The sequence below is a fragment of the Phaenicophaeus curvirostris genome, chromosome 8, assembly GCF_032191515.1.
Source record: "Phaenicophaeus curvirostris isolate KB17595 chromosome 8, BPBGC_Pcur_1.0, whole genome shotgun sequence".
Classification (NCBI taxonomy): domain Eukaryota; kingdom Metazoa; phylum Chordata; class Aves; order Cuculiformes; family Cuculidae; genus Phaenicophaeus; species Phaenicophaeus curvirostris.
In genome coordinates this window covers 28,691,633-28,718,139 of record NC_091399.1, presented here as the reverse complement: position 1 = coordinate 28,718,139, position 26,507 = coordinate 28,691,633, and the positions used below count along the sequence as shown (strand labels likewise).

The 26,507-nt window shown below is 57.5% G+C and overlaps 4 protein-coding genes across 4 annotated transcripts in view; 2 read left to right on the top strand and 2 right to left on the bottom strand.

The window, feature by feature from the left end:
* AKR1A1 (aldo-keto reductase family 1 member A1) overlaps window positions 1-10,207 on the bottom strand; it is a 186,640-nt gene extending 176,433 nt beyond the window's left edge. Inside the window, exon 1 of the mRNA XM_069862985.1 lies at window positions 10,202-10,207. The gene's annotated coding sequence lies outside the window, so the exon portion shown is untranslated. The remainder of the gene's footprint in view (window positions 1-10,201) is intronic.
* MUTYH (mutY DNA glycosylase) lies at window positions 1,359-6,454 on the top strand. Its single transcript, XM_069862978.1, has 14 exons — window positions 1,359-1,439; window positions 2,151-2,190; window positions 2,542-2,615; window positions 2,751-2,792; window positions 2,867-2,938; window positions 3,093-3,206; window positions 3,985-4,082; window positions 4,340-4,484; window positions 4,584-4,659; window positions 4,733-4,918; window positions 5,116-5,261; window positions 5,490-5,642; window positions 5,786-5,836; window positions 6,018-6,454. Exons 3-14 carry the CDS (start codon window positions 2,559-2,561, stop codon window positions 6,120-6,122), a joined length of 1,245 nt encoding a protein of 414 aa, XP_069719079.1. The 5' UTR covers window positions 1,359-1,439; window positions 2,151-2,190; window positions 2,542-2,558; the 3' UTR covers window positions 6,123-6,454.
* Window positions 6,952-10,268, bottom strand: HPDL (4-hydroxyphenylpyruvate dioxygenase like). The gene is made up of 2 exons (XM_069862979.1): window positions 10,248-10,268; window positions 6,952-8,593 (listed from the first exon to the last, which is right to left on the bottom strand). The coding sequence occupies exon 2, from the start codon at window positions 8,589-8,591 to the stop codon at window positions 7,407-7,409; it is 1,185 nt and encodes a 394-aa protein (XP_069719080.1). The 5' UTR covers window positions 8,592-8,593; window positions 10,248-10,268; the 3' UTR covers window positions 6,952-7,406.
* Window positions 10,269-13,418: 3,150 nt separating this feature from the next.
* On the top strand, window positions 13,419-17,060 carry LOC138723646 (selenoprotein Pb-like). Its single transcript, XM_069862924.1, has 5 exons — window positions 13,419-13,555; window positions 14,394-14,617; window positions 14,721-14,933; window positions 15,242-15,377; window positions 16,044-17,060. The coding sequence occupies exons 2-5, from the start codon at window positions 14,409-14,411 to the stop codon at window positions 16,284-16,286; spliced, it is 801 nt and encodes a 266-aa protein (XP_069719025.1). The 5' UTR covers window positions 13,419-13,555; window positions 14,394-14,408; the 3' UTR covers window positions 16,287-17,060.
* The last annotated feature ends 9,447 nt before the right edge of the window (window positions 17,061-26,507 follow it).

The following is a 26,507-nucleotide window of genomic DNA, read 5'->3' as shown; positions in this document are numbered from 1 at the left end:
TCCCGCTCAGCGCCACGCGCGGCCCCGCGCCCCGTGCTGCCCGACCGCGGGGGTACTCTCGTTCCTTCCACCCCCCAGCGACTTTTTCTCTCTTTTCAAAACCCCTTTTTCAAGCGAAATTTATTTTTAATCAAACAGGCGTTTACTGGGGGCAGCCCTCAGGGGGTCCTTGTTGAGCGGCCGCAGGGCTCGTCGGGAGAATGGGAGGGGCAGTCTCGTTTATTCCCCCCTCGAGCGCTGATTGGCTGCGGCGCGCGAGGCACCGCCCCCTTCCCGTGAAGCCTGAGGGCGCGAGCCCCCCGCTGCGCCTCGCTTCGATTGGCTCAAGCCGAGCAGGTGGGCGTGGCCTTCGCTGTGATTGGCTCAAGCGGTGTAGGTGGGCGCGACCTCGGAACCGATTGGCTCGCGAGTAAATGGGCGGGTCCTTCTCTCCGATTGGCTCTGGCGGGGGCATGTGGGCGTGGCCTCCGCTCCGATTGGTCCGCGCGGCGCGGAGCGGGGGAAGCGTTTTCCCGGGAAAAGCTCGCGTGGCGCCGCCCCGGCCGCGGCGGGGACCGGCCCTGAGCCATGAGCCGCCGCCTGGCCCGGAGCCTCCGGAGCGGCGGCAGCAGCGCGGTGCCGAGCGGGAGGGGCGCGTTGCCCCGCGGAGGTGACCGTGTCCGTGACCGTGTGTGTCCGTGTCCTGGAATCCCCAACACGAGGAGGAGATGGAGCTGTTGGAACAGGCAGGGAGGAGGCTACGGAGCTGATCCGAGGGCTGGAGCAGCTCTGAGCACAGGCGGAGAGAGTTGGGGTTGTTCAGCCTGGGGAAGAGAAGGCTCTGGGGAGACCTTAGAGCAGCTTCCAGGACTGAAAGGGGCTCCAGGGAAGCTGGGGAGAGACCTTCTACAAGGGCCTGGAGTGATAGGAATGGCTTTAAATCGGAAAGGGGAGGATTTAGATGAGGCTTTAGGAAGGAATTCTTCACTGTGAGGGTGGCGAGGCGCTGGGGTTGTCCCATCCCTGGAGGTGTTCAAGTCCAGGTTGGATGGGGCTTTGAGCTGCCTGATCCAGTGGGAGGTGTCCCTGCCCATGGCAGGGGGGTTGGAACTGGGTGATCTTTAAGGTCCCTTCCAACCCAAACCATTCTATGATTCGTGTCCATGTCCATAAGTCCTGTCCTCTCCCAGCCCGGGCAGTTAACGGTGCCCATCCGCACGGCAGCAGCTCTGTCAGGCTCTGCTGTCTGGCCCCTCGGTGCTGCAGTTGGGCCCTGCACGCCTCTCTCCCCACCATCCCCCGCCATGCCCTGACCCCACGCTGCTGCTCTCCTGGCAGGGCCCCCGGCTCCAGCGCCTGCCCTGCATCTCTTCAGTGACCCAGCTGAGATCAAGGCCCTGCGGCGGGACCTGCTGGCTTGGTACGACAGATGCAAACGGGACCTGCCCTGGAGGACGCTGGTGAGGGAGGCGGTGGAGGCAGTGACCTGTCTCTCTGCTGTGCTGCTGGGGCGACCACGGTGTCTTTTCCCACGTAATGCATTCCTAAATGCATGGACATGGAAGAGGATGTTGGAAATGTCCCATCCCTGGAGGTGTTCAAGGCCAGGCTGGATGGGGCTTGGAGCAGCCTGATCCAGTGGGAGGTGTCCCTGCCCATGGCTGGGGGTGGAACTGGATGGGCTTTAAGGTCGCTTTCGACCCAAACCATTCTATGATTCTATGAAATGGGAGCGTGCTCCCTGCTAGTCCTGATGGTGCTGGGGTGGGTGGTCTGTCCCCCGTTCCTAGGTAGGAAGAGTGCAGTGGGGCACAGGGTTAAACCACACTTCTGCAGCCTCTGAGCACTTTTCCCTGGTAAATTTACTCTAGGTGACTTTTAAACTTGTTTTGTTCCTGCACCAATGAGGTGCACTGCTCAGAGAAGGTTTTCTAGGTGTTCGCTTTAAGCCTGCCGAGCATTCTCGCTGAGCTCCTGCCTGTTCTGCACTCAGCCTGGCAGCAGCTGTTTCGGGACGGCTAGGGGTGCTTCTTTGCTGGGATTTCTGAACCTGGAGGCAATGTCCTGCACAGCGTTCAAAAAGCACCACACGTGATTTTATGTTACGTGCGGGTCCCCTCCGCGGTGGGATCCTGTGTCACCCTGTTTTTCGCATTTTCTTCCTCTTTCAGGCAGCAACTGAGCCCGATGCCGACAGACGGGCTTACGCGGGTGAGAGGCATCGGTGGAGCCCCAGCGTGTGGGGGGTGCCCTGCTGCGTGTTGCCCCCTGACGTGGATGTACAATGTGGCGTTGTGATGATTGTGGCTCCGATTGTTGGAGCAAACTGCTTGAGTTGACTGGGAGAGCCACTGAGCCCCACTTGAGTGGCACCAAGGGGTCAGAACCCACTTTGGGCCTGGGGGAGCTCGTGTGGGGCAGGGGGTGGGGAAGGCAGGGGGTGCAAAGAGGTCCCAGGGCTTGGATGGGCTGTGATGCAGGTAGCCGGCACTGATGTGGCCACGGCACGGGGTGCGGGTGGTGTTGGTGCCTCTGTTCTGATCCCTGCCCTGCTCCCCACAGTGTGGGTGTCGGAGATCATGCTCCAGCAGACACAGGTGGCTACAGTGATCGACTACTACAACCGCTGGATGCAGGTGACCGTTCCTGATGGGCTCCTGTGCCCACAGGCTGGCCCTTTCAGAACCCTTGTCCGCTCTCTGTGGCAGATCCCCAGCTGCAGAGCACGGCTCCACTTGTCCCTCACTTGTCTCCTTCCCTTTGTACCACAGAAGTGGCCGACGCTGCAGGCTCTGGCGCAGGCGTCCCTGGAGGTGAGCGTCGCTGGGGCCGGCTGCTCTCCCTGCCCCTGTGGCTTCTTCATCCACCGTTGTGTCTCTTGGAGCAGGAGGTGAACGAGCTGTGGGCAGGACTTGGCTACTACTCCCGAGGGAAACGTCTGCAGGAGGCAGCGAGGAAGGTGCCCTGGTGGGAGAGGTGTTTCCAAAGCTTCCCTGGGGCTGCGTGCTGCCGGCACGAGGCTATGGAGGCTGCAATCGCATCTTATCGTGGGTAAAATGGGTGACATGCGTGCACCCTGGCTGCTCCCCTGACCTCAGTCCTCTCTCTGCCAGGTGGTGTCGGAGCTGGCGGGACGGATGCCCAGGACAGCTGAGGATCTGCAGAAGCTGCTGCCGGGAGTGGGTCGATACACGGCAGGAGCCATCGCGTCCATCTCGTACGGGCAGGTGAGAGCTGGGCATCGGTGGCCGGCAGGGACACGTCTCTGAGCCTGATGGCATGAGGTTTAAGAAGGCCAAATGCTGGGTCCTGCACTTGGGGCACAACAACCCTGTGCAGCTACAGAGTAGGAGAAGTCTGTCTAGAAAGCTGCCTGGAGGAGAAGGACCTGGGGGTGTTGGTTGACAGCGACTGAACATGAGCCAGCAGTGGCCCAGGTGGCCAAGAAGGCCAATGGCATCTTGGCTTGTATCAGAAACGGCGTGACCAGCAGGTCCAGGGAGGTTCTTCTCCCTCTGTACTCAGCACTGGGGAGACCGCTCCTCGAATCCTGTGTTCAGTTCTGGGCCCCTCACCACAAGAAGGATGTTGAGGCTCTGGAGCGAGTCCAGAGAAGAGCAACGAAGCTGGTGAAGGGGCTGGAGAACAGGCCTTATGAGGAACGGCTGAGAGAGCTGGGGGTGTTTAGCCTGGAGAAGAGGAGGCTGAGGGGAGACCTCATTGCTCTCTCCAACTACCTGAAAGGAGGTTGTGGAGAGGAGGGAGCTGGGCTCTTCTCCCAAGTGACAGGGGACAGGACAAGAGGGAATGGCCTCAAGCTCCACCAGGGGAGGTTCAAGCTGGACATCAGGAAAAAATTTTTCACGGAAAGGGTCACTGGGCACTGGCAGAGGCTGCCCAGGGAGGGGGTTGGGTCACCTTCCCTGGAAGGGTTTAAGGGATGGGTGGACGAGGTGCTGAGGGACATGGTAACCCCAGCATGGTAACCCCAACTCCTGGTCCCAGGCTACCGGTGTTGTGGATGGCAACGTGATCCGGGTCTTGTGCCGCCTGCGGTGCATCGGTGCTGATTCCAGCAGCCCAGCTGTCATTGACCACCTCTGGTAAGCGCAACGCTCCATCCCTGCTCTGAGCCATGGTGCTCGTGGTATGGTTTTTGGTGGCTGAGGGCAGGATCACTTGGGAGCTGTCGGGGACCAAGCCTTTGAAGGTGGGGAGGCACACAGGAGCTCTTGGGAAGCCAGTGGAGAAGGGACCCCTGTCACCTCTGCCTCCCTCAGAGCATCCTTCCTCGTAGGCAGGAGGTGGGTGAAGGTCCTGGGACCCTCTCCCCACATCTGCTCACTGCTTTTTATCCCAGGGACATGGCCAACGCCCTGGTGGACAGGAGCCGCCCGGGGGATTTTAACCAAGCCCTGATGGAGCTGGGGGCAACCGTGTGTGTGCCCAAGGCCCCGCTGTGCGGGGAGTGCCCCGTGAAGCAGCACTGCCGAGCGCGGCGCAGGGTAAGTGCAGCCCCCAGATCTGGCCCCAAGGGGGTTGCCACGCGTGGGGACAAGGTGGGCTGGTGGATGAGCCTGTCCTCGCTCGTGTTCCCCTTGCAGGTGGAGAAGGAGCTGGCCTCTGCCTCCCAGAAGCTGTTTGGCAAACACGCCCCAGTAGTTGATGTTGAGGATTGTGGTGAGTGCCCAGAGAGATCCCTGTGGTGGCTCTGGGTCTGGGCCCCGTGGCGACTCTTTGTTGGTGTTTGCAGGTGCTGGGGGCTGTCGCCTGTGCCCCCCAGTCACGGAGCCGTGGGACAGCAGCCTGGGGGTGACCAACTTCCCCCGGAAAGCAGCGAAGAAGCAGCCACGGGTAGCGCAAACGGCCACGTGTGTGCTGGAGCGGAGAGGCTGCCACGGGGCCCTGGAATTCCTCCTTGTGCAGAGACCCAGCTCAGGTAAAGGCGCTGGGCGTGAGGGGAGTGAAAACCATCATACGGCCCTTTCCCACCTGCACGAGGGACGGAGTAGCCGGGAAGAGGGACGTGCTGGCGATGTGCTTGCTGCAGAAGTGCAGGAAAGAGCACCTGGGGGCCGTGATGATGCTCAGTATCTCCCCTTGCCGGCTCACATGCCTGTTGTGCCCCCTCCCCAGGTCTCCTGGCTGGGCTGTGGGAGTTCCCAAGTGTCCCGCTGGCTCAGGATCTGCAGGAGGAGAAGCAGAGGGAGGCGCTGGCAGATCACCTCCAGGCCTGGCTGGGGCGGCCTGTGCCAGCGGAAGGTCTGCGGCTCATCGGAGAGGTGAGCCTGGAGCCGGAGGGATGCAGTGTTAGCGCCCTGTGTTGAGCTGCGGGGGACACAGCAGGGAGGGAAGAGGGTCCCCCTTTCCTGCTGTGGCCTCTCCCGAGCCCTGCCCTGCTCCTGAGAGCCCTGGCAGACTCAGTGCACTTGTGAGGCAGCTGAGCAGTGCACACATGCTGACTGCTGGCTGTCACTGCCCCTTTCATATGTTCTCTCTTCCCCTCACAGGTTGTTCACATCTTCTCTCACATCCACCAGACGTATGTGGTCTACTCCCTGCCCCTGGATGGGGATTTGACCCTGGACGCTGCCTCCTCCCCACTCCGCTGGGTGACAGAGGAGGAGTTCCACGCCTCTGCTGTGTCCACAGCCATGAAGAAGGTACTGGAGAGCACCTAAGTTTTTCCTCCTCTCCCTCTGTCTTCCTTAGGGGAGCCTCTGCTGTCCCCCACAACCTCTGCAAGCTGTCCTGCCTCCAGGACCCAGCTGCTGTTGAGCTCTGGGCTCTCATTTATTTCCTTCAGGTGTTGAAAGCATGCGAGAAGCAGCGCGGGAAGGAGAGTAGCTCAGGCCAGGTGACCATCGCTGGGGGCTGCATGGGGCCTAGGAGCTGCTCCCTGCTGCTGTGGGTCAGCTTCTGGTGGGTGGTGGTGGATCTCCCCTGGGGTTTGGGGTCGGGCCAAGGGGGGATTTGCCTGGCAGGCACCCCCGGAGCCCCTCGGGCTTTGCCTTAGCCCTGCTTTGTGTCTTCGCCAGGGCTCCAAGCGGAAGCGGGGAACGAAAACGCAGGGAGTGAGCAGCACCGGCTCTGGCACGCAGCTCTCTCTCCGTGCCTTCCTCCAGGCACCGACTGCCTCGTGACGGCACCTTCCACCTCCACAACCACCAGAGACCCGAGCTGTGGTGAGAACTGCTCGTCGTGAGGGGACAGTGGCCCTGTACCTGCTGCCAGCTCTGCGCATCACCCTGTAAGGGGCTCCTTCCAGAGTCTGCCAGCTGCCCTGGCAGTGGGCTCATGGCAGCAGAGGTTTCTCTACGGCAGCAGGAAGGCTGGGGCCACGTTGATCCCACAGCCCTGTCCCTGAGCCAGCAGTTGTGGATGCTGCTGTACCCTTCCTGGCCCCGGTAGCCCATTTTATACACTTGTTTTTACTGAACCGGAGCCACAGGCTCTCTAATAATAAATCTTGTGAAGCGTGGGGGGGGTTTAAGTGACTTTCTGCCCTGTTGCACTGTGCTGAACCAGAGGTGCTGGGCAGCCTCTCCTCAAAGATGAGATTAGCTGGCGGGGTTTCTGTTTGGGCTGAGAACAGCAGGGATTTCTTTGTTAATGCACGTCCTGGGAGGCCAGGCATCAGCTCCTGCCTGTGGGCAGCTCCTCCATGGGGCCAAGCAAGCCCTCCCCCGGGCTTTTGTAGGGCTTTATCCCCATTTTTTTACCTGTTCCTCGCTGTGTTCACACTGTGGCTTTCCCTGACTGAGATGCAGTAGCAACCTTGCAAAGGCACAAGCCCAGGGATGGGCAGGGACAGGAGGGGCTCATTCCTGGTGGGGCTGTGGGGACAACTGGTCTCAATTTAAGGATGCAGGGGACAGCCTGCCTCAAGGAGTGAAAGAGCTCCTTGCATCCTTGCCTGGCACTCGTGCATCTTAAATGGGAGGAGAAACAAAAATGAAGCAGTTCTGGCAAGTTAATTCTTTAATTGAGAAGAGCAAGAGGCCATCACTTCCCACAGAAGGTGGTAACTTGCTGTGTCCATGGCTGCTGGGTTATCCAGTCCCCTCTGGCAGCCCCACATCCCCCTGTGTCTGTGAGTGTTGCTGTGCCAGGAGTGTTCTTGGCCACGCTGCAGGCACAAGTCACATTATGATGGAACTAGGCAGAAAATTCTTCACGTGAGATCGATAAATCACGGGGAACCCAGGGGAGGAGAAAAACTACCCTCCATCCTGTGGGATGCTCAGAGCCTTGGCCCCGAGTAACTTGCTCCCACGCTGAGTTGGCTCTGGGTTCACCTGGAGACCTCCCTTGGTCTCTGCCCACCTGGGCCACGCTACAGGCACCTGCTGGAACCTCTTCCACCGTGTTACTCCAGGGATGGACTGGAGAGGATGGAGAGCTGAGGGAGGAGTGTAGTATTGCCACTACTGCTGCCGGTCCATATAGACCTGCACAGCTTTCCACAGTGCTCGTATATTGCCCTCCCCAAAGCCTGGCGCTCCCCGACGGTCAATGAGCTCCAGGAAGAAGGTTTCTTCAGAGAAGATGGGATGGGTGAAGATCTGCATCAAATACTCCTGGGAAGGGCTCTCTGTGCCCTGAGCACCCGGCCAGCCCTTGTCCCCAGGCACTGTGGTGTCCAGCAGGATGCCCAGCTCTGCCAGTAAGTGGGGGTCCTGCCCAGCCCCCCGGATCTCCTCCGCTTTGCCCCCCTGGCTGTAATAGGCAGTGGGGGGAGTGAAGAACCGTGCTCCCCACTGCTGCAAAGCCCTGGTTGTGGCGACAATGTCGGTTGTGCGGAGGCCGACGTGCTGGATCCCGGCCCCACCGTGCTGCTCTAGGAAGGTGTCGACTTGGTTGGCGCCGTCCTCCGAGAGGGACTCGGCAAAGACGAGCTTGCAGCCGTGCGCTGGGGTGCCCCGGGCGCTCTGCAGCGCGAGGAGCAGCATGCCCACCCCCTGCCCCCCGAGCACGTACCCCTCGGCCGGCCTCTCCCGCGGGTTCAGCAAGAAGCGGTGGAAGCCGAAGCAGCGCTGGTACCAGTCCAGAGCTGTCCGAGCGCTGCCCCGCGGGCAGACGCACGTGATGTGGTCAAAGTGGGTGATCTCAATCCTGTCCCCCGTGGCTGAGGGGACTCCTCGGATGGGCTGGAAGCCAGGCAGGAAGGGTCCCCGGTAGCGGGATCGGTCCAGAAGGGTATGGCTGACATTGCCCACGATGGAGCTCGCCACTCCGTAGGTGACGGAGCCACCTTCATCCCTCACCTCAGTGGGGGGCACCGGCAGGGAGCATCCGTGGCTCTGCAGCCGCTCGCAGAGCAACGGCACGTCATCCACCTCGAAGCAGACGTTGGAGGCCGTGCCCAGGGCAGGCTGGGGGTCCACATCGTAGAGGAAGTCGTGGGAGGAAGCACCAGCGCATCCCGGTGCCAGGCGCTCGTTGATGAGGAAGACGGCAGATCCCTGTCGCAGGGCCAGCTGCCGGACCCGCCGCGTCTCCCGCACGGCGACCGGATGGAAGCGAAAGGTGTTGGCCAGGTCCTGGGCCCAGCCCTGCCTGTAGGGCACGTGGAGAGAGATGAAGAAGGGGCGGCTCAGTGAGGCTGCCATGCCTGCAGGGAGGACGCATGGGGTTAGGGGGGCTTGCTGGCTGCGGGGAGACATTCCCCCACCTCCCGTGGAGCTTGAGTGCATTTACATGCCCATACAAGTAAATTTGCACCCCTTAAAATGCATGTGTTTTAAATAAATGGGTCCCACAGGCCTGTATGCCCTGTGCAAGGGCAACCAACTCTAGAACCACCTGCAACCTCCCAAAGACACCGAGTCACCTGTCTGCTCTGCTGCTCTGGGGTCACAGGGGAAGAAAGCTCTGAGCCTCGCCCCAGCACGTCCCCTCTGGAGCGATGTGTCCCTTTGAGGGTGCTGCAGGGAGGTTTTTAAGTGACTTTCTGCCTCCGTTGCGCTGTGCTAAACTGGAGGTGTGGGGCAGCCTGTGGTTGAAGAGGAGGGGAAATCCAGGTGAGGGGGAGCTGTGTGCACGTGTAAGTCTATGGGGACAAGGGTTGTGGGGGAGGAATGTCCTGTCCCAGCAACCAGGAACACGGAGATTGGACTGGTAAACACAAAGCGACGTGCTGGTTACAGCTAAAAGGCTTCTGTGCTGCCTCAGCGCTTGTCACAAATTGGAGGGAGGGGGTCGTGGCAGGCTGATGCGCCTTTTCCTTCTCCAACAAGGATGGTGTGGAGCTACCATGCTCTCCGGAACAGGCTTGGGGCAATGACCTTGCCCTAGGGGCACAGAGGGTGAAACAGGAGAGTGTCTTAGGGGTACAGAGGGTGAAATAGGAGGGACAGTGTCCTAGGGGTACGGAGGGTCAAATAGGAGAGAGTGCCCTAGGGGCACAGGGGGTGAAATAGGAGAATGTCCTAGTGGCACAGGGGGTGAAATGAGAGGGACAGTGTCCTAGGGGTATGGAGAGTTAAGTAGGAGGGACTGTCCTAGGGGTACAGGGGGTGAAATAGGAGAGAGTGTCCTGGGGGTACAGGGGGTGAAATAGGAGGGACAGTGTCCTAGGGGCACAGGGGGTGAAACAAGGAGAGTGTCCTAGGGGTACGGAGGGTGAAATAGGAGAGAGTGCCCTAGGGGCACAGGGGGTGAAATAGGAGAATCTCCTAGTGGCACAGGGGTGAAACAGGAGGGACAGTGTCCTAGGGGTACAGGGGGTGAAATAGGAGAATGTCCTAGTGGCACAGGGGTGAAACAGGAGGGACAGTGTCCTAGGGGTACAGGGGGTGAAATAGGAGAATGTCCTAGTGGCACAGGGGGTGAAATGAGAGGGACAGTGTCCTGGGGGTATGGAGAGTTAAGTAGGAGAGACTGTCCTAGGGGTACAGGGGGTGAAATAGGAGACAGTGTCCTGGGGGCCTGGAAAGTCAAATAGGAGGGACAGTGTCCTAGGGGCACAGGGGGTGAAATGGGAGGGACACTGCGAGAAAAGCGACTCCCTCCCCTCCCAAATACCTGTTATACTGAAGGGAGAAAAAAGACCATTCCAAACCCCCGCCCTGCATCCCCCCCACCACACCCCCGAGAGCATCTCGCCGGCGGCTCCCGGCCCCCGCAGACGTGCCCCGGGGTGCTGGGGGGAGGAGACCTGCTGGATGATTCCCTTCTACCCCCGGGGAGCCTTCCCGGGACCCCCCTCCAGCGAGCACACGGGCACCGGCACCACCCCCCTCATTGCCCCCCCCCCCCCGGCTCACCGGGTCCGGGCCGCGCGCAGGGGCCGCCGGGACGGGGGCGGAGCGGGGGGCGGGGGCTCCTTCTCCTCCCCGCGAGGGGCCAGCGCCCCGCTCCCTACCTGAAACCCCCTGCCTGAAGGGAGGGTGTGGGGAGCAGGGCGCTGGGCTCTTCTCCCGAGTGACAGGGGACAGGACGAGAGGGAATGGCCTCAGGCTCCGCCAGGGGAGGGTCAGGCTGAACATCAGGAAAAAATATTTCACAGAAAGGGTCATTGGGCACTGGAACAGGCTGCCCAGGGAGGGGGTTGAGTCACCTTCCCTGGAGGGGTTTAAATGAGGTGCTGAGGGACATTCGAGGAGACCACTCCTCGAATCCTGTGTTCAGTTCGGGGCCCCTCACCACAAGAAGGATGTTGAGGCTCTGGAGTGAGTCCAGAGAAGAGCAACAAAGCTGGTGAAGGGGCTGGAGAACAGGCCTTATGAGGAGCGGCTGAGAGAGCTGGGGGTGTTTAGCCTGGAGAAGAGGAGGCTGAGGGGAGACCTCATTGCTCTCTCCAACTCCCTGAAAGGAGGTTGTGGAGAGGAGGGAGCTGGGCTCTTCTCCCAAGTGACAGGGGACAGGACGAGAGGGAATGGCCTCAAGCTCCGCCAGGGGAGGTTCAGGCTGGACATTAGGAAAAAATTCTTCACAGAAAGGGTCATTGGGCACTGGAACAGGCTGCCCAGGGAGGGGGTTGGGTCACCTTCCCTGGAGGTGTTTAAGGCACAGGTGGATGAGGTGCTAAGGGACATGGTTTAGTGATTGATGGGAATGATCCAGTGGGTCCTTTCCAACCTAGTGATTCTATGATTCCTCTCCACACTCTCCTTTCAGGTGGTTGTAGAGGGCAATAAAGTTTCCCCTCAGCCTCCTCTTCTCCAGGCTAAACAACCCCAGTTCTCTCAGCTGCTCCTCATAACATTTGTTCTCCAGCCCCTTCACCAGCTTTGTTTCTCTTCTCTCCAGAGCATCAACATCCTTCTTGTAGCGAGGGGCCCAGAACTGAACACAGGATTCACGGTGCGGTCTCACCACGAGCAGAATCACCTCCCTGGGCCTGCTGGCCATGCTGTTCCTGATGCAATATAAATAAAACTCTCTAAGGCTCGCTTTGGAGTTCTAGAAACCAAGCATCCTTCATCAGGGCTGGGCAGCATGAGGGAGTGATCTCCATCAATCCTGTAGCAAGACGAGAGCTGTGGGCACGACATATTTCCCACTTGCATGTGGATAATTTCCCCCAGAAATCTTATTTTATTGCTTTCCAAGGTCTAATTTTAATGTTACTCTGAACTTCACAACTGTCAAGACTCTTGCTAATTTGGAGCTGGCTCCAGCTCTGCCTGGCTTTGCATTTGAGATAGGAAGAAAACTCCAAACAGAGGTGATGGCAGAAGATACATCTGCTCAGCACGGATCATACTTGACGCAAGACATTATCGCCTCTGAAGAAGGAGCAGTGGGAAAAACACTGCCTAAAAGAAAACATGTTGTCAGAGGGGAATTCTGTCTAACTTTCAAAACCAACCACAATTTCTTTGACAAAACTTAACTCTACTGTAGCTTGAATCAAAATATTCCACGTTTTGTATTAGGGATTATTTCTTTTATCAGTGGCTGGAAAGCAACTTCACTTGCCATGGGATAGCTTCTTCAGCAGGAGGGACCAGTGGATGCCATCCTGGGCAACTGGGTTTGTTTAACCTAGAGAAAAGGAAGCTGAAGGGAGACCTTATTGCTCTCTACAACTCCCTGAAAAGACGTTGTAGCGAGGTGCGTGCTGGTCTCTTCTCCCAAGTGACAGGTGATAGGACGAGAGGGAACGGCCTCCAGTCGTGCCAGGGGAGGTTCAGATTAAAGCAGGAAAAAATTCTTCACCAAAAGAATTCTCAGGCACTGGAATGGCTGAGAACCAGTGGTTGAGTCACCATCCTTGGAGGTGTTTAAAAGACAGGTAGATAAAGTGCTTAGTGATATGATTTAGTAGTGAACAGGTACAGTTGGGCTTGAAGATCTCAAAGGTCTTTTCCAGCCTAAAGATTTTGTAATTCAATGATTCTGTGAACTGTCTGCCAGGCTAGGTGTCCCCTGGGACCCGCGATGAAATGGCTTGTGTCTGTGCTGGGTCATTCCCTGCCACCCCGAATCCCACTGGGACAGGGTGTGCAGGAGGGATACGTGCCCCTGCTCAGTGCTGGGTGCTTTCTAGTGCCCAGGGTACCTGGCAGGGACCTTCTGGGGAGCAGCGTGCAGATGGGGGGTGGCAGCTCTGCCTGGGGGTCTGGCCTTGGTCACAGGACGGGTTTGCTCAAGGCTGACTCTGTGCCTGCTCCCCAATCCCAACCCGTGGCCCCACATCCTTGCTGGTGTCTCCAAGCCCCTCTAGCTGTCCAGCAGCAAACCTCTCTCTCTCTGCTGCTTGTGGCTGTTTTTGCACAAATCTCCCTCTCCCCATGTGTCCAGGACCACGTCGCTGCCCTGGTTGTGCCTGTGTCTCCTGCCCTTCCCTGCCTTATCATGTTTTTGTACAGAGCCCAGGGATGATAAACAGCTCAAATATTTGCAGAGATGTCCGTGTGCGGCTCTTGTTTGGCTGGGGGAGGAATCTACTGGCTCTGTGACTTCTCGAGGGAACACCAGCTCCTCACACCAGCACAACCGCCCTGGTGCGGGGCCAGGCAGGAGGCACAGATCTAGGTGCTAGGGGCCCGTTGTGGGTCCAAACACAGCTTGAGAGAGGCTGTGGCACTGTGCAGCGGGGCAGCATGGCCTCTGAGGTGGTACCCTGTGGGGCAGGGGTCTCTGGCACTTCAGGGGTGCAGGGTAGGCACCCATCTTTTTGTCTGCAGGGTAACAGAGGCTGCAGTGGGGCTCCCCCAGGACCTTGTGTATGGATGGCGCTGTTGATGTCACTCCACGGTCCTGCAAGTATTGCCTCCTGGCCCTCCTGTGGGGTGGGTTTGAGTGGCCATGCCCGTCTTTTCCCTGTGGCACTGCCTGGCACCCTCTGCACCATTCCAGCACCAGGCACCGCTTTGTCCCAGCACGGCTCTGGCTGGGCTGTGGCAGCAGGACCCTGAAGTCTCGTGTCACTAAGGGGGACAGTGCCTGCCTTGTTGCCATCCCCAAGGCAGGCGGTGGTGGCTGGGGAGCAGTCCTCGCTTGCTCCAGCTGGGCTCTTCTCCTCCCTTCTGGGCGGGGAGAGAGGACAGGAGATAAATGGGAGACCAGGGCCAGCTGGACATTGCCAAGAGCTGCTGGGGCTGGGAGTAAAGTCTGGCCAGAGGACGTCGGTGAGAAGTGCGGTATTGAGGGCTTGTTTTTACTGGGGGGAGAAGGCTGGGGATTTGGGATACATCTGTCCTGATTAGACCCCACAGCCCCCTGCTCCCTCCCCACCTCTGTGGATCATTGACCCCGGGTCCGGTGTGCTCCCTCTGTCCATTAAATATGCTGGGTCCTGGGCGGCCGCGTTGTATTTTGGAAGGGGCCGTGTTAGGGGGCTGTGGGAAGAAGAGCTTCAGGCAGATATTAGGGTAGGGGGGGTTAAAGGCTCTGTGCACCCCTCAAGTGCTTTGTGGGGCATCAAGGATTCTCAAGGTCACCTGAAGGTGAAACCATCCCTGTCCCCCTAACTCCCTGCTGGTGGCCAGGATGATGGAGGCTGCATCCCTGCCCACCCCTGGGGGCAAGAATACTGCTGCCCATGGCAGGGTCTGGCTTTGGGGGCTGGGGAGGTGGAGAAGGCCCACAGGGGGATCAGGACCTTTCCCCCATAATGCACGAAGTGGGTGCCTTGCCACTGGAGCAGACTGGGGCACTTGCCTGTCACAGCTGGTGCTCGTGAAAGTCAGCATTGAGGATGCAGCTCACCGGGAGCTGGACACCCCAATTCCCCTGCCCTTTTCTCCTCCCCTCACCCCCATGTCAAGGGTGTCCCAGCTTCCAGTGCTGTGCTGGGACCAGTATGGTACTGCCCACCAGTCTCTGTCTGCCCTGAGGAGTGCATGGGGAGGCAGTTTGGGGGTGCAGTGGAGCTGGGAGGACCTTCTTGGGTTGAACCCCGGGGCAGAGGGTAGAGCTGAGGCTGGTAGTGAAGCATTAACACCCCATTCACCCCTTGCCAGGGCCGGGGGACCAGGATGAGGCTGCTGGTGCTAGCCCTGGCCACCTGGCTGGGGCTGGGGCTGGCCTCGGACCCCGAAGGGGCAGCCAACAGCAGCCAGCTCTGCCAGGAGGCTCCGGCATGGAGCGTCAACGGCTTCAGCCCCATGGCCGAAGCGGCAGGGCAGGTGACGGTGGTGGCCCTGCTGAAGGCCAGCTGACACTTCTGCTTGCAGCAGGCCCACAGGTGAGCCCTGCTCCCCCTACCCCAAAGCCAGCCCCACCGTGCTGGGGGATGTATGGCAGCCCCCCAGCCTGGCAGCCCTCTCCCAGTGCCTCCTTCCCCGCAGCCTCGGGGGCCTGCGGGAGCGGCTGGCCCGGCAGGGCACGGTTGATGTCCGCTACATGATCGTCAATGAGAAGGCACCACTCTCCCGGGTCATGTTTGGAGAGCTGAAGCGCCAAGCTCCGCCGGGTGTCCCCGTCTACCAGCCAGAGCCCGAGGAGCCAGATGTCTGGCAGATCCTGGGAGGTGACAAGGATGACTTCCTTGTCTATGACCGGTGAGTGTCCTCCATCTGGGCTGAGGCTTCTCGGGGGGGGGGGGTTCCAGAGCATTTGATGGGCTTCCCAAAGCCCCCCAGATCCCCTCCTCAAGCTGTGCCATGGCTTCTCCTGGGTAGTTTGACTGTTTGAAATCACTGTTTCAGGCCATGCACCTTGTTCAGTAAAATATCGTTTGCACCCTCCTCCTGAGCAATTTGTATTGCTCTGACACCGTGCTGGTAATTCCAAAGAGCTCTCTTAAGTGGGACGTGACAGCCCCACCCAAGACCCCCACCTTAGGCTGTGCCCTGGCTTCTCCCTGCAGGTGTGGCCGCCTGGCTTTCCACATCCAGCTTCCCTACAGCTTCCTCCACTTCCCCTACGTGGAGTCGGCCATCCGCTTCACCCACAGCAAGGACTTCTGTGGCAACTGCTCCTTCTACCCCAACACCACCCAAGAGGTAAGGAACAGGGGTGCTTGCTGGAGTTGGGCTCCTTCTCTCCTCTGGCATTGCACGTCAGGAGAAAAACCAACTTTAACTTCACACTGGGGGCAGCCTCTGGGTTGGCAGCTGCCCTCGTCCGTGGTCGAGAGGGAAGGTGCTGAAAGGCCTGGAATAAGGGTGGTTAAATAGGTCAGAGCTTTCAGGCTGAGAACAGGGGACTAAAGAGGTCATAACCCAGATCTGGGAAAAATAACTAGGATTGCTGGCTGTTCTGATATAAGAAAGGGGCAGGCAGTGGACCCAGAGGTGGCAAGCTTGGACCGAAGAAAGGAACACAGCTCTGGGCTCAGCAGATGATTAGCCGTGTTCTGGGAGAAAAATCAATCTAGAAATATTAAAATATTAAATGTCAAGTCACTTCTTGGCTCAGGAATTCCTAGTCCACATACAGCTTGACTCAAGGAATGGAGGTAGAGAGGCTTTTGCTCTGTGTGCCCCAGTTTTTCCTGTCCTTCCTGTGCCCTGGGTTGGGGCTGGAGAGCTTTTGTTCTGACCCACGCAGCTTTCTGTGTGATGGATGCTGGTTTGCATTCATCCCAGCTCACAGGCGCGCTCACAGGGTCATGGTGGGTCCATGCGAGCATTCCCATAGCACACTAACCCTTGTGTTATTTTCCCCAGGCTAACAATACCACAGAGATCCCTGCAACCCTGAGCCCACTTCCAGAACAAGAGGAGAAGGAGTCGGAGACCCCCATCCACCAGCACAACCCCCTCCATCATCGCCACCACGAAGTCAGCAGTGAGAGAGCCACAGACATGAGTGGGGACCACAAACCTGCCACCCATGCTCACGGCCACCATGGAGACCACAGCCAGCCCCATCATAAGGGGAAGAAGCAGAAGGAGGGAGATGAGCACTAAGCCAGGCTGGGCAGCCTCACAGAACGCAGTAGTGTGCAGACCATACCAAGTCACTTCCCAGAGGCACAAAAGGACTTGTTTTGGGCTGCCGGTCAGCAGCGGCATTGGTGTAGCAGCCCCCTCCAGCATCCCCCAGGTGGGTCTTACTCCCACGCTGTGACCAGGGATAAAAATCCCCCTTAGACACCCAGAGGTGCTGAGTTTTCAGCTGCAGGGCTGAGTTCTGATCCTTCCTCTGCTGCCGCCTGCCTTTCTGTGCTCAATGAAGCCTGTGGTGCAAACCGGGAGGTCCCCGGTCACTGCTGGCTGACACCGCATGGAGCAGCAGGGCAGGGTTGGAGGGGCCAGAGCTGGGATGGGAGCAGCACTGCCAGCGCGCTCTGCCTGTCCTGACACCTCTGGGTGTCCCGGCACCTCTGGGTGTCCTGTCTGGGGACCAAGGGAAAGGACAGCGTGTGCCCCATAGGATGTGATCCTAGGGGATGAAGGCACTAGGAGTGGTGGGAGGTCGCAGCTCCCCATGGTCCAAACCCTGTACCCCCCAGAGAAGTCACATCCTGGAGACCCTCGTGGCCTTGCACACAAGTATGTGCAGTGGTGATGGGTGGCCGCAAGGTGGTGGCCTTGTCCCCTCTTGGAGATCGAGGGGCTGTATCCGGGGCTCCCAGCCCGGGGAGGATGAGGGTGAGGATCCTGGGGTCTCTCCTGGGCGAGAAGCAAGATTGGAGGATGGTGTGGATATCCAGGCTATGAATAAAACCTCTGTGAAGTGAACCCTGCTCAGCCTGGCCTCTGGTGGGACCCCATCCCCATAGAGGGCGTGGGGGCCTGGCTCAGTGCCGGGCTGGTCTTGGGTGTTTCTCTTGGCTTGGGTCAGGGGGGAATTGGAACCGGATGTGGACCCCATGAAGCAGCAGCTGGTGCATTCCCCAGTGCAGAGGCCTGGAGGTAAAGGGATTGAAGACCAAAGAGACTCCCTCTCTTCCTACCTTCTGGTTACCCCCTGCCAAGATGTGAATCAAGAGCTCAGTGCCCCCAGGCAGGGCATTAACCCTGCGCTGCCAGCTGGAAGTTCACCTCAGCACCTCGGTCTCTGGTTTGAAGGTGTGATCTTGAGGTGCCTCCCCTGAGCTGCTGCTGCAGCTCAAGGTCATCTTGGGCATCTTGTCCCCAGTCCCTGCTCGGTGTTGGGGGCTGCCTAGCTCTCGAGCAGCTGGATGCTGTGTACCTTCCAGGCAGCCAGGGCTGCATGCACCTCAGGCTGCCCCGTCACCGTCTCAGCCCTGTAGCTCTTCTGTTCAGCTCCATCCACCACCCCACGCAGCCTCACTCAGTGCCTTCCCTGAAGCCTCTGTCTCCTCTCTGGGCCCCACAGCTTGAGTGGGGAGCAAGAGATGGTTTTCCTGCTCAGTGTTATGCGGTTGCCATGCTGCGGTGTCCTGCTGATGATGCTCTGAGCTGGATTTCCACCCCGTATCTTGTGATGCTGCTCCCCTCTGCCTTGCCTCTTGGGGTTGGGGGGGATGCTCTCTCCAGCGACCAGCACAAAAGCCAGGGTGGAGAGAAGCTGTTCCTCATGAGGATGAGGGCAATGGCATCAGATAGATCTTTCTCACCATCTCATGGAAGCCAGGCAGGCTCTCCCATGGAGCGCTGACTGAGACCCTCCTCCCCCTCCTCCATCTCTCTTGCTCCCTCCCTCCTCCTCCCCCTTCCTCCTCTACCTGCTCCCAGCAGCCCACAAGGGCACCTCTGTCTGCTGCTCCTGCCATCAATATCGAGGTTATCTTTTTCTTCTGGCAGCTGCTGTAATTGAAACAAAGCAGGCCGGGCCTCACGGGCTCCGCTCCTCTCGCTCATTTTGCTGGTGCTGCTGAGACAACTAATTCATCTTATCGATGTGTGGTTGGCCTCTTTTCCACTACTCCCAGGCAGACCCCTCTCCCCACGGCGGCTGTGTCCCTGTGGCGTACTGCTGGGTGCAGTTCTGACCCAGCCTCTGCTCCTTGGCTTGCAGCAGCTCGTCCCTAGCAGGACGTGTCAGGGCTGAGAGGTGAGACTGGAAGGATGCTGGCGACTTTTATCTCTTTCTTTTGCATTCTGGTGCTTTCTCAGCCCTTTCATTACACATCCTTTCCTTGTACGGCTCGTAAAGGTGTCCCTAGCAAGTAGGTGACATTGAGATGAGCCGGACACACCGATTTGTGTTTCTTTCCTGATGACCAGATCTGCAATTAGCAGTGACAGCGGGATCACGTCTGGTGCTGGGTGGCTAGTCCAGTGGCACCGTGCTGCACTGCTACCTCACAGGTTTGGCTACCTCACAGCAGACGAGTTTCCAGCTCTGAAGACTTGGGCTGGTGTTTTGCTTTGGGTAGAGAAATCGAGGTGCGAGAATGAGCTGTGACACCGTTTGGCTGAAGTCCTGTATGTCTGCATGATGGCCAAGGTTTAGGGTGAGGCTGGTGCTGCTCCATGTTATTGTCCTGAAGGGTTTGGAGATGCTGTTCTTGCTTCCCCCCACCCGCCTCCATGGTATCACTCCCCCCCCGTAAGGTGTTGGAGACTCAGAGGTCTTCAAAACCTGTGTTGGTGTCCGCGCTCCAGCAGCGCTGCGAGCTTTCCTCTGAGAAGGGCACAGGAAAGGTGTTTTGGGGGAGTTAATAGGCTCTTTGCATCGCTGATGGCTGCGTGAGTAACGCTGTCAGTAGGAGTCAGAGAGCTCCAAGGAGTGCTAAGCTGCCAGGGGGGCTGGTTCAGCAGAGGAGGGTGCAGGGCAAGAAACTGGGGCTGACTTCTGGTCCTGGCAGTGCTTCCCTGTGGCTGTGCCACCACCCTGGAGGAGGATGTGCTGTGGCATCCTGGTGTCTGTGGCTGTGCCACCACCCTGGAGGAGGATGTGCCGTGGTACCCCAGTGTTTGTGGCTGTGCCACCACCCTGGAGGAGGATGCGCCAAGGGACCCTGTGGTCCATAGCTGTACCATGGCTCCAGAGGAGGACAGACCCCAGTCCCCATCGCATGCAGCCTGCATCCTTGGCCCTGTGTGCTGCTGCTGCCAAAGGCCAGGCACAGCCTCTCAGGAAAGGGGGAACAGCCAGTCCTAATGTCAACAGAGGCCTCTTGTGCAGCCATGCTGTGTCAAGAAGAGGAATGGGTCCCTCCTCCTCCACCCATTCATCTGGCAGCCGGGGCTGGCCTGCTGCCAAGCCAGGCTGCTTTGGAAACATTTCATTGAGGAGGCAGCTGAGCCTAGGAAAACAGAATGAAAATATACAGAGAGATCACTGTTGTTAGGCAAAATAACTGCAGGCGGCTGCATTTCTGACCCCCAAGTCCAGCCCAGCCGGGCCCCTCTTGCTTCTAGGGGATGAGGGTGAAGGGTGCTGGCTGGGGACAGCAGTATCTCCGTTGTGGGTTAGGAGCTGGGGAACAAGGGCTGTTGAGCTTGCCTCCAGCTCTGGCCAACTTGCTGACATCGCTGGTGAGCGCATCCAGACACATCTCGATGCAGCAGTGCCCAGGGAGATGGGACAGAGCAGAGAAACAGCCGCGGAAAGGAGCCAGCCCCAGTCACTCCCATCCCCTCCATGGCCACCGGTGCTGGAACCTGACAAAGACGGGGCTGAAGAAATGCGTCAGATGTCGGCCTCATTCACCCCCATCTCCCTCCCCAGCATCGTGTCACAGGCCTTGGCTGGGCCACCAGCAGGACTGAGCCCAGTCCCTGGATTTTCAAAGCCCTGTTGCTTGGCATGTCCTGTCTTTGGTCTGTTGGCAGAGAAAGAGGAGAGTCACCCCAAAGCAGTCCCCAGGGACAGAAGGTGGGGTCACCTCTTTGCCTTTTGGGTAAAGGTGCTTTCAACGGGTTCATCTAACCTGTTGCTTCCCCCATAACCCCTCTTCTCCTTCCTAAGTCTCCAAGTTTCTCCTCTAGCCATCTGCTGCCCTGCAACAGACCCATCCCAGCTCCTTCTTTCCCTCCTGGTGGGTCCAAAGGGGTTAGGGGGAGGCACAGCTGGAGCCCTGGCCCCATGGGACATCAAGGCTCTCACCCAGGTGCTGAGCCTGGTGCCACAGGTGCTCTCGGTGCCACCGTGGCACAGCTTTGCACGGCTCTACCTCCCCTGTTTGTCCCCCTCCAGCACAATCCAGCAGTCACCATACAAGAACAAAACAACTCTTTCTCTGTGCTGCGCATTTCTACCCCGTCTTTGCTCACTGTCAATAGATGATGGCACAGAGGGAACAGTTTTCTTCTTCTTTTTTTTTTTTTCCCTTATGATTTGATCTAGAGGTTGAAAAGAGCCCAGTATGAGCAGACAAAGGCCAACCAAGACCCCCAGGAGAGACACATCTCACCAGCACAACACGCGTGGATTTGCAGCTTGGAGGAGATGCCCAAGGGTGAGTCTGGATCCCACACTGGGATCATCTGCTTGCCCTCTCCCCAGGAAAGCAGCTAGCAAGCTACTCCCTTTTTTGCTGCCATCTGAGGGGAGGTTTGTCATGTCTGGGTGCAACACTTGGTTTCCAGCTGAAGTGAAGGCACAGCACAGATGTGCCACGTCTGTGCCACATCCTGCTCTTGTGTTGGGTGGCTTTAAGTGTCACAGCCTCGTGCCGGCACTGCTGGTGGCTCTGCCAAAGCTTTGCCACAGGCTGCACTGCCAAGAGCTGAGTTCTGCCGGCACCCAGCACGGGTAACACACCTCACAGTCTTGTAAAGGAGCTGGAGGAAGAGAATGAACCCGTGGAGCATCTTCTGAGAGAGAGAGAGAGCATCATAAAGGGTAGGACAAGGGGGAACGGTTTTAAGCTGAAAGAGGGGAGATTTAGATTAAGCATTAGGAAGAAGATTTTACTAAAAGACACCAACCCTGAGCCAGGGCAGGCAGCTCCCCAGCTGACATGAGGGCCCTTACAAAGCTATAATAGAAAAGCTGAATTAATGATGCTTGTCAGATTTTACTGTGGAAGAGATTCAAGGCTGGAAAATACCCCCCCCCCCTTTATTTTTTTCACATGGATGTGCCTGTGGAAATGGCTTAGGAATAAATTGTTGAAAGGGTGGGTAAGGAATGACCCAGCACAGGTGCTCCGAGCATCCGAACTCCAGCTCCTGGTACCCGCTGCGGAGCGCGGCCTGGGACAATGCGGCTGTGACAGCGATGGACCTGACACTGCCTGAGCTTGGAGAAACATTATAAATTGGAATGATTTGACTGTCACCAAAAGCTGGGGTTTACTGGCTTATTTGTTTCCCCCAGCCAGCCAATCAGCATGCGGTAATTAAGGCCACAACGACCAATTAGCATCCAGTGAGGCTGCAGGCCAGCCAATCATCCCTGAGGCGCTGCGGTTTCCCAGCCAAGTAGCCATGGAGCTAGCAAGGCCCCGGTCAGCCAGAGGGCATTGTAGCCTCCCAGCCAACCAGCTGCGGCACCATTGTAGCCTCCCAGCCAATCAACCACAGGCCAATTAGCCTCTCAGCCAATCAGCTGTGATGCTATTGTACCTGGCAGCCAATCAGCCGAGCCCCATTGTCACCCCCCAGCCAACCAGCCGAGCCCCGTGTGCCCATCGCTCACTGGCCACCCAGCCCAGCAGCCCAGGCCCGGGTCTCCTGCCTCCCTCAGATTTGGGCTCCTCCGCTCCCTTGCTCCCTCTCTAGTTACGCTCCACCACTAGGATTTGTAGCTTCTCTTTGAGCCTGGATCAATCCAGCTTTCAGCCTCCTCTGTATTGTTTTTCAGCTCGCAGCATCCACGTGTTTTCTTCTCTCCATCACAGATCGCTTCCTTTTTTTCCCCTTGAAAAAGTGAAGTTTGTTCAGTGTGGCGTTTCTAACTGGTTTAATTCCTCCCTCCTCCCCTAGAAGACCATTCCCTGCCCTGAGCTATCTACGATTTAATTCCCATTTGCAAAGTGTGTTAACTGCAGAAGCTAAAAGGCTGGAATGATGCTAAGGGATGATGGTGTAACCTGTCATCAACTGTCAGCCCAGGAAGAGCAGCAGGACCCTGGGTGATGGACGATGGAGGGACAAACCCCAGCCCTGGACCAACTCCGGCTTCCCAGCCGGCCGGACCCTGCGACCCGCTCGTGTCTCCGAAGCCAGGGCGGACCTGATGTAAAAGGCTGATGGAGTGTTGTTTACACCTCGCTTTGCCATCATTTATTCATGCTCTTGTAGCCTGCGAAATGATTCCCCAGTTATTTTAGCATCACTAATGAAGGGGAGGGAGCTCTGGTGGTTGAGAGGGGGGCGATGGGCCCGAGGGCGGCTTTCTGCTGAGCTCAGCACCGTGGCAGCCAGGCCGGCCGGGATGGATGCTGCTCTTCGGCGTGGGGCTGAGTGACTTTCTCTGTTCTTTTAGAGTCCACAACGGGAAAGAGAGACGCAGCTATTTCTCCTGGAAGCCGAGGGTCTTTGCCCAGCAGCTCCTCTGTGCTTAATTGCTGGCCTGCGCAGCAAATGCACTTGCTGGAAGGATGCAGGAATCCTCGTGGCAAGGGAGAGACTCAGAACTTTGCTGATCTTAGGAGGATGGGGGAAGGCAGAAGTGTAATGTTGTGTGTGTGGGAGAGAGGATTAAGGATGGCTTGGGCAATCTTGGGGATTGCTGCCCCCCTTGGCAGCAGACAAAGGACAGAGAAGCTGCAGCACCCTGAGCATCCCCTGCTTTAAACTTACACATCCCTGAGCAGATACAGAGACGTGCACGCAAGTGGGGCTGTTCCTGCATCAAAGTACAGGTAAAAGCAACCATCCTGCACTTGATCTTGAAACTCAGCCCATGCTTGGGAAGGGACATAGTGCCTTTCAGTCCCTGTGTTTCTCTTCTGAGTGCATGGACAATCGCAGTCACGCCTGAAGGAGGTCTCTGAGATTGCCAGTGCTGGAAAGTTTCATAAAATAACTGGCTGGCTAGTGAAAAGCAACTTCATTAGAGTCCCTGCTGACAGAGGAGCACAGCAATAACTCAGCACTAATGAGTCGGTGGGGAATCCACAGGGAATTGGAACAGTTTGATGGCAAAAAGCTCCAGCTCAATCTTACACCTTGTTGGAGACCTTACTAGGCACTAAAGAATCTAAAAGCAGGGCTCAACCCCATGGGCAAGCAAACCAAGGTATGTCTTCCGTTGTTTGCAAGGCCAAATAGTTCCTAAGACAATGGTCTCTGCCCCTTCCTGGACATCTGATCCATAGGAAAGGTAAGGGATAACTGTCCTGGGTGACAGGTCCCTCTGTTTCAGAATGAATTAAGGCAGGGGAGCTGCATGGTGCATCACTCCCCTGCATTACGCCTCGTGCCTCTGATTAGAACAGCACCAGCAATACAGGAAAGGCAGAACGCACCACACTGCCACTGAGTGCTTAGGGCTGGTGGCCGTAGCGGGGAGCTTGGCTGCCAATAAACCCAGCTTCGGCTGCTTCGGAGCAGCAAATTGTCTGGGTGCCCGGAGTAGGAGCTTGGTGGCCACCTGCACCGTAGCTATTTTCCCGTCGTTAATGGGCAATAACGCTTCTGCTGCTCTCATATGTCTTCATCAGTCATCAGAAGACTTCCTCGGTGCTCATCGCGTCTTGCAGAGCTCTGCTGTCATCACTGCAAGGCTCAGGCAGTGTTAGTGAGGACCCAATATTGACTATTCAGAGTCGAAGCAATTTCAGAGAGGTGTGGGAGCATCCAAGGGAGGGCAAGACCCCAGGGAAAGGCAATCTCTCTGCTGAGGATGGGGTTTGGGCGTAGTGGGGAGTGAGGAGATGTGAAGGTATGCAGGTGGGAGCAGCTGAGGAGGTGGTAACCCCTTGGGCTGAGACGTGGTGCCTACCAGCCCCTATCCTGTCTGCCACAGAACTAAGCACAGGTGCCAGGAAAACCGTGGTGAACGTCTTGGCAGCATCCCTTTCCGGCTCTTTGTTTGAGCTCTTGAATTTAGTTTCTAGCAACAGCAAAGCAGATTTCTTGCCCCACAGCACCTGCAAAATAAATCTGGGCTTCTGACTGGGCTGGCACCCAAAGAATTTCCCATGATACTGTATTGCATTGTTGTCTAACCGTGGTGTAGAGCCACGGGCACTCCAGCCCCTTTGGTCCGTAAATTTTCTAGCCAGGAACTCAAAATATAATGGTTTGACCCACATGAAAAACCAGCACGCTGTGAATAACACCAGCGATCGGGACAGAAGGGCTGGATTCGGTGGGTTACAGCACAGGCAGACCCCGACCAAACAGCCTCAAAGCCAGGAGGGGAGCTGGGACTGACGGTGGTAGCGGCTCAGCAAATGGCCGGGCTCAGGAAAGCGTGCGGTGAATTATTGATGTACCTGGTTACAGGCTCTGAATGAGCAGCACCAGGGGCTGGGCGGGAGGCTGACATTTTGCATCCTTCCCCAGGGAGAAGAGGTCTGTCCGTGTTCCCCGGGAAGGGGGAGCTCCCCTCCTCGTGAAATTCAAGGCAGTAATGAAAGCCACAGAGAGAGATGGGGAGGAATGAGGAGCAGCGAATGTTCAGATGAAGAGGGAGAGGAAAAATAGATTGATTTGTCTTTGAAATAACACACTAACCCCCAGAGACAGGCTGGCCAGCCACTGCGCTGACCTTGCTTTGATTTGAGTCTGGATTATATGTTTTATGCAGGGAGAAGTGAGCTTGTCGGGAATGAATAACGTCCCTGCTTGGGCTGAAGTCTAAAATCCTCTTTATTTGCACTGTCTGGGGACGATATAAGTAAGGACGCTCAAGGTTGTCACTAGATGAGCTCTGCAGAGACTGGTGACAGAGGGACCAGACAAGCTGGGGTGCTGAGTCTCTACCTTGAGGGTGCTTTGGGATGGCCCCTTGAGGTCCCTCTGTGCAACCACGGAGGAGCAGAGGTGGATGAAGTCCTTCTTGTCCCCTCCCCAGGTCCTGCTGCCACCACAGCGAGCAGAGGCGATGGTCAAATTCCTGTGCTCGCAAGTGCTCCCTGTTGCAACAGTTCATTGCGGAGAGTGAAAAGCCCTTCAGGGTTGAAGAAATGGGGATGTGATTTCTGGGGAGAATGTAAACAAACCTGTGTATAGCTGTTGCCCGATTATTAGCACTGATTATCTTGAACAAGACCAGCGGCAGCAAAGGAACACCTCAGCCTTCAAGGAAAACCTCTTCCTGACCTTCATTGATTACCATGTGGCTTATTCTCTAAAATGGAGATCTCTCGTTGCAGGCGCTCTGCCTGCTCTCATTACCTGCCTGAGATCTGATTCCCTCCCTCAGAGGGAGACCTTGGGCTTGGAGGTTCCTCGTGGCATAGCAAAGGTGCATAATTATTTCCTGTTCCCTAATTGCATCACCCTGTCATTCCAGGAAACGTACCCCTGCTCTGTTGGTAAAGGTAAATGGGAGATCTTTGCAGCCAGGGAGTAGCCAGTGATGGTCTAGATGTGACTGAGCTGCAGACAGAAAGGAATCGCATTTAGATTCTTAAAGCGCTGAGAAAAACAGAGTAAGAGGTTGGAACTCTGAGATCTGTGACCTCTGCTCTTCCTCGGGGTTTTTTCACTTAAAATTAGGCAGCATAAAAGAACAGGAGTGTATTTCTGGGGAAAATCTTGGGACAGTGTTCAGCTGAATGTGTCGGCAAAGTGAGGAGGCCTCGAAGATGATCCAAGGGCTGGAGCACCTCCTATATGAGGAAAGGGTGAGAGAGCTGGGGTTGCTCAGCTCAGAGAAGGCTCTGGGGAGACCTTATAGCAGACTTTCAGTTCATAGAGGGGGCTACGGGAAACCTGGGCAGGGACTCCGTATCAGTGGGTGCAGGGTGGGACAAGGGGGAACGGTTTTAAGCTGAAAGAGGGGAGATTTAGATTAAGCATCGGGAAGAAGATTTTACTGTGAGAGTGGTGAGGCCCTGGCACAGGTTGCCCGGGGAAGTCCCATCCCTGGAGGTGTTCAAGGCCAATCTGGATGAAGCTTCGAGCAACCTGATCCAGTGGGAGGTGTCCCTGCCCGTGGCAGGGGGTGGAACTGGATGGGCATCTCGGCAGGTGCCAGTGAGAGCAGGGATGGACAGAGGGATAGAAAGGGGCTGCAGAGCATCCTGCATCCCAGGACGTGCCAGTGGGAGCAGGGATGGGCAGGGGGCTGCAGAGCATCCTGCATCCCGGGGGGTACTGGTGGGAGCAGAGATAGGAAGGGGCTGCAGAACATCCTGCATCCCGGGAGGTGCT